This window comes from Triticum dicoccoides, chromosome 1B, assembly GCF_002162155.2.
Source record: "Triticum dicoccoides isolate Atlit2015 ecotype Zavitan chromosome 1B, WEW_v2.0, whole genome shotgun sequence".
NCBI lineage: Eukaryota > Viridiplantae > Streptophyta > Magnoliopsida > Poales > Poaceae > Triticum > Triticum dicoccoides.
In genome coordinates, this window is record NC_041381.1 from 533,818,492 (window position 1) to 533,825,254 (window position 6,763).

The window sequence follows — 6,763 nt, forward strand, 5'->3', positions numbered from 1 at the left end:
CAAGTGATTAATACTAGATCTCTAATTACGCCGCAAAAGAAACTGTAAAAGTAGCATGGAAAATAATTAATTTGATTCAGTTCATTACGTGCAACAGCCCGCAAATGACAATGTGATTCCATTAAATTTGATACCTTGACACTGCAATCGTTTTCACTTTTCAAGTTTCAACAATCTGTGCCGAGAGTGCATGATAATTAAACATCAATAAACGAGCACATTCTCCGTCCTTGACTTTTTTTTTACGAGAAAGGGCCCACACATACAGTACAAGAACTATTCACATTCTTCGCGCTCATTTCATTAAGATCCGGAAAACAAAATAGTTACCCGCAAAAAAAAGGAAAAACAAAATAATACAAGAACTATTCACAAGAGAAAATAGAAAAAGATGAAAAACTCCTACACATATCACGAGCATAAAGGCCAGCCCAACTTGCGCATGCTCTTCCTTGAAGTTAAGATTGCAATGTCGAGCACAATTTGGAAGGTGTCGGTGAAGATCCGCCTATTTCCATTCTTTCAAGCGTTCCACGAAACATAGGTAACCACTTGGCCGAATCGTTTGCGAGCAACAACATCTGATTCGATCAACATTTTTCATGTTCCACCAATCCTCAAGGAGAAGAAGGTGCCCGCCATCCCATGATGGATTACTAGCCAAGTCGAAGCAATAGCCCAAACACCGCAGCAGAATAGACATTCAAGCCAGATGCTCATTTGATCAACAGATTCTTGCAAAATTAGCTTCCTATTCACTTCTACACAATGCACTCCTAGGTCCTAACACGTCGCAGAAGTTGAACTAAGAGTACAGCATTCGCTTCTTCAGGCAACATTCATGTATAGGTCATTGCTATGATCCATAAAGAAGAAAACTCAAACTAATAACATCTGTTATATTCTTGCAATAACTTTAATGAGAAGCACTTGATTCTGTCTGGATCAGTGCAAATTTGTCAAGATTATTAGAGCGAGATTGTTGAACATCACATGAGACTAGTTAGAAATTGATCACCCATGTTTGGCCGGCAACCTCGTGACGGCGTCCATGAACTCCTCGTCGGCGACGAGCCTCTCCATCGCGTCAGGCGCGATGCACACCTCCAGCGACATGCTCCCTCCCCGCTCCGGCCCCTCGTACACCGTCGCCTTCCCGTCCATCTTGCCCTCGCGGCCGCTACGCACGGCGGCCGGCTTCCCCCACCCAAAGTCGTTCCCGAACACGTCGAACCGCGGCGAGCTCCCGGTCGTCAGCGCCGCGCCTCCGGACATAAGGCTCCCAAAGTACCGGAACTGCGGCTCCCTGGTCCAGCTCTCCAGCCACTCCCTCACGGCCTCCTCGTCGAACGACGCCACCGCGCGGTTCAGCTGCCACGCCGTCCAGCCCAGCCCCCTGCTCTGGATCTCGCCGACGGTGCAGCTCGCCGTGCCGGGCACTAGAGCGTTGCCCATGTATCCCGGCGGTATGCCGCTCAGGCGCCCTCGGCATCCGACGGCCAGGTTGTAGGACGTCTCCTTCCCCGGCGGCAGGCGCCGTGCTCGGGAGACCGCTCGCCACAGGTGCGCGAGCAGGGCCTGGAGAGAGGAGATGGTGGCGGTGGCCGTGCCCGCCATCTCGTCGTTCGCCCGCGCCTTGAGCTCCTTGACGCTCGAGGCGGAGAAGGTGAAGAAACACTCTTGCACGGTCGGGGGTTCGAACCGCCGGACGGCGTGCTGCAGCTTGCCGAAAGGCAGGGGGATCGGCACGGGGCTGGCATCAGTGAACCACCTCCGGTGCACCCGCGCGGAGATCTTGCTTAGGTCGCTGGTTGCTCCTCCTCCCCGGTTGATCTCCGACCAAGCGTTCAAGAACTCCCAAAAGACGAAGCCGTCGCCGACGGAGTGGTTCAGCGACACGCCGACGAACACGCCGTCGGCGAGCTCGGTGACCTGCACCGACAGCACGGGGAGCGAATCGACGGCCGCGTCCGCGCCAAGCACCCCGTTCAACGGAAACAAGGCCCAGACGACCGACGACGGGGTGTACAGCGAGCCGGCGATGTCCGCGACGGCGACGCCGGGCGTCGTCGCGTGGACGAGCTCGGCGCCCTCCCCGGTGCAGCGCAGCTTGACGTTGACGGTCCCGTCGCCCCGCTCCTCAACGGCGAGACGGCCGGCCAAGTGGTAGTACCTGTCCAGGGCGCGAGCCAGGGACGACGCGAGGGTGCCGACGAGGCGGTCGCCGCCGGCGGGAGGCGCGGGCAGAAGGAGGCCCTTCTGGATGTAGACTACGCTGATCAAGCGGAGATCCCAGGGAGTGAGGTGGATGTCCTCCCGCGGCGGCGCGTTGCCGTTCGACGGCCGGACCAGTCGCCGGGACACGGTCCGGACGGTGCCAGCGGTGCCTCCTGTTTCTTCCATGTCCATGTTCGTTCACTGGATCCGCTGAATTGCTCATGCGACACCCGATGGACCATCCAACATGCTTTCTTGTCCTGTAGTCACTACTCCTAATGTCTCAGTTGGTAGGTCGCGTTCCGGGTTTTATTTTCGTCCCACCTCATCCGATCTTTTTTGGTACTCCTTTGGTACTTCCTCCCACCTCCCCCTCAGCCACAAAAAATGAAAAAAAAAAACCGCGATCGAGTCCCGCACACGCCCAAACTCCTGTCGTTATTAACGGATCGAAAATAAACCACGGAGCACAAACCAGCGAAAAAAAACGGCAAACTGTGCGATCTCGATCTCGTCTGGTTTTTCTTTCGTATCTCATCCCGCACGTAAAACAAATCTCAATCTCGATCTGTTTCATCTCAGCCTCCAGCCCCGAGAGGAGCCGCCGCCGAGAGGAGACGCCCCAGCCCCGAGAGGACCCACCGCCGCCGCCGCCGCCGAGAGGAGACGCCCCAGCCCCGATAGGATCCGCCGCCGCCGCCGCCGGGGAATGAGGTCGCCGCCGCCTCCCTCGCCCGCGGCCATGATGACCGATCTGGTGTTGGCGCCGCAGATCACCCTCTGGTCCATGGCCTCGACTAGGTACGAATCCCTCTTCCACTTCTTCTGGTTTGGTTATTTCCGCATCTTGATCTGATTCGGGCGTGTGTGCAGTTTGCTATGATCTGGCGACGGGGATGCAAGGAGAAGCTCCTGCGGTTTCAAGGGGCCGTGAGGATGCCCACCATGAAGGCGTGTCTGGGATGATGGAGGTGATATCCGCCAGGTCCCCGTTGCCGTCGACTGTCGGCGGCCACCGTCTCCTCTTCCATGGCGTCGTCGGGGCCTTCCCCTGCCAAGCGTAGCGGCTCCTTGGCTGGATCACCGTCGCACACCTCACCGGCGTGGTCGGCAAGATCTGCATCTCGATCCTCGCCACTCTCCATCCTCTTGCAGGTAATAGGCTTTCCGCCCCCTCTTTTATCTCCGGCGTTCTCATGTGCACGGATTGTGAGCGTGAAGGAATATTTCTCTTCTATTTCATGGTGCTGCTGTGCTCCTTCTGCTTTCACACTGCACATATATAGATTCTTCAAAGGAATTGGATGCTGATAATATCAAGTAAGTTCCCTGAATGTGATATATATTCTTCCCTCGCTTTGAATTGATTGCCCCAAACAATATATCTCTCATTGACATTCATGGCCTATTATTATTGTTGTTAATTTACAACACTCTGCGCTGTATTGTCCAATCATGGTCCAAACTTCAACTTGGTTGTGGATTCATTGTATGTACCATATGTTGTTCATAGCTACAAAATTGCAATCTCGCGAAAATGTTCTTGAATACAGTAAATTTTTTGTCACATAACCCATATGCTGATGATAAAGTTTGTTGTATGAGCTTGTGGCATACTGATCCGACAGGTGGCAGGTATGCATTCAGATGTTGCAGCTCTAAGGAAGGGTAGTATATGGCACATGGCTTCGTGGGTTGTTCAACAAGAAGTGTTTTGGGCATATTCGAAAGGCAATCTTGTGAAAATTATACATCGATTTTCTTATTCCGTCATCAGCTTCTATTGATATGAGCGATACAAAAAGTTCAGCACTGAATTTTAGTATGTTAACTTGCAAGATTTCTCACGACTATGTTTTTTTGTTATAGGTTTATAAATTTCGAAATATAGTTGCAGCTTCACGGAATGGACGGCCCAAGTTATGTTAGTGTCTATATGTTTACTTGGTGGTGGTCTAGCGTGAGTGACACCTGCATCTGTAACTTACCCATTGGATGTTCTTCGAAATCACCTGACAACACAGGTGATGCTTTTCTTCCTTTCGTGATTTGTGAATAACACTAAGCCAACCAATCAATCAATATAACTTCCAGTTAGAACTTAGAGCATCTTTACCTAACGCTTTCATGCAATGTAGCTTTACAGACCAAAGGAACAGGTTTTAGTAAGCTAAACTTTCATGTCTATAAAATTCTGCAGAAAACCACTAGGTATTACAAGGGCATCTTTCACACGTTGTCTACAATTTGTAGAGAAGAGAATAGTAGAGGATTGTATAAAGGCCTTTGGTCCACCTTATTGGTAAGCCATATGTTTCTGCTGAGAATTGTTTTTTAGTTGACTTCCCAGTAACTTTTATGTGTTACAGGGAGTTGGACCTGATATATCAATCAACGTTTATGTATATGAATCCTTGAGGTCTCATTGGAAAATGGAAAGTTGAATGTCAAAATGTGCGACCAATGATTTGATATGGTACCTCCCTCTTCTCTCTTCTATGAACCCTATAACACACGTCTCAAATCTTAATTTCTTTTATCCTATTGCAGGTTAATTCCAGTTGGGTGTGTTAACCTACAGTAATCAATCAAGTCAACAAATATAACAATGATACTTTGTCTTCTGATTTTTGGTGATGATTTTTTTTGTGACTAAACTAACAGGAGTTGAAGCATGTGTTCTTATTTTTTTATATGACTAGATGCATATGAACTGAAGCTCCATAATTTTCTTTTCAAGTCGACATTGGTGGCAACCAATACAATTAGCGTTATTTACAACCAATGAAGTCTTATAATTTTCTTTCTTAGAAATATACAGTGACGCTGACTATCATTTAGTAGCTCTACAGGCACTAGCCAAAAACAATAATGTTTATTTATTTAACCACCAAATAGACATGATGTGCGGTTTCAGTACTACTAGCTGTGAGGAGGAGGAGGTTAGCCTTGATGGCCAGGTGGTACCTCGGAAGGACACCTTTCGGTATTTGGGGTCAATGTTGCAGGAGGATGGGGGTATTGATGAAGATGTGAACCATCGAATCAAAGCCGGATGGATGAAGTGGCGCCAAGCTTCTGGCATTCTCTGTGACAAGAGAGTGCCACAAAAGCTAAAAGGCAAGTTCTACAGGACGGCGGTTCGACCCGCAATGTTGTATGGCGCGGAGTGTTGGCCGACTAAAAGGCGACATGTTCAACAGTTAGGTGTGGCGGAGATGCGTATGTTGAGATGGATGTGTGGCCACACGAGGAAGGATCGAGTCCAGAATGATGATATACGAGATAGAGTTGGGGTAGCACCAATTGAGGAGAAGCTTGTCCAACATCGTTTGAGAGGTTTGTGCATATTCAGCGCAGGCCTCCAGAAGCTCCAGTGCATAGCGGACGGCTAAAGCGTGCGGAGAATGTCAAGAGAGGGCGGGGTCGACCGATTTTGACATGGGAGGAGTCCGTTAAGAGAGACCTGAAGGATTGGAGTATCGACAAAGAGCTAGCTATGGACAGGGGTGCGTGGAAGCTTGCTATCCATGTGCCAGAGCCATGAGTTGGTTGCGAGATCTTATGGGTTTCACCTCTAGCCTACCCCAACTTGTTTGGGACTAAAGGCTTTGTTGTTGTTGTTGTTGTTGTTGTTGTTGTTGTTGTTGTTGTTGTTGTTGTATTTAACCACCAAATAGAACAATAGGTTATTTTGCATTGTGGGTAGACAAATCACAACACTATATTTCAGCTGTAGAAATGTGTGTGGATGCCTGCTGATATTTTAAGCCTACATATCGCCGATTTGGTTTGAGTAATGCTTGAAGCATAATTTACTTCCTAATGTGCAAATAGCAGTATCATTTTTTGTCAAGAAACTGAGAAGACGGAAGAGAGTTGGTGTTGTCAGTGTGGTGAGCCTATGCGGCAACCACAAGGCTGAAGTCTGCTTTGATCGTTATTCAAGATTTGAGCCTTGGCTCCGGTTTTGATAGCTCTATATCAGTAAGTTTAGCCTAGTAACTATTTTAAGTATCTTTACTGTGCATAGTTGCATACATTTTATTCATGGATTAGTCTTGGTAATATTAACATTTGAAAAGCAATTTTTGTGTGACCATTTTTTCATCTTAGTATCTCCATCTACCAGCAAAAGTCAACGTGCACAAACCTGTATTTAACATGCAACATGAGATAGTGTGCATCGAAACTATGCTTATGTTTGTGACATTCATGTGGCATCTCATGCAGATAGATTTTATTATCCATTTCTGTAGCATGCAATGTTTATTTTCTTCTTTTGGTCCATAATCCCTCCTAAAAGAAACATAAGAGTGTTTAGATCACTAAAGAAGTGATCTAAAGGCTCTTATATTTCTTTACATATGGAGTACATGTCATGATTGTTGGATACACATGCAGACTTTCAGTGAGTTTTTGTTCTCGGACTTGGGATCCACAGTCCAAAGTTGATTGGTGGATCAAGTGAACTTGGTGCATCTCCATTCAAGCTGGAGTACAATTACCGGCCTGCTTGTTTAGCGCAGTCTCCACAATCATACAA

The 6,763-nt window shown here is 48.2% G+C and overlaps 1 protein-coding gene and 1 long non-coding RNA gene across 2 annotated transcripts; one reads left to right on the top strand and one right to left on the bottom strand.

Moving 5' to 3' along the window:
* Positions 1-879: 879 nt before the first annotated feature.
* Positions 880-2,409, bottom strand: LOC119307883 (uncharacterized acetyltransferase At3g50280-like). Its single transcript, XM_037583983.1, has one exon. The coding sequence runs from the start codon at positions 2,407-2,409 to the stop codon at positions 1,015-1,017; it is 1,395 nt and encodes a 464-aa protein (XP_037439880.1). The 3' UTR covers positions 880-1,014.
* A 1,728-nt stretch (positions 2,410-4,137) lies between these two features.
* LOC119307891 lies at positions 4,138-4,667 on the top strand. The gene is made up of 3 exons (XR_005149612.1): positions 4,138-4,241; positions 4,418-4,519; positions 4,587-4,667. It is a non-coding gene; the product is annotated as an uncharacterized LOC119307891 (long non-coding RNA).
* The last annotated feature ends 2,096 nt before the right edge of the window (positions 4,668-6,763 follow it).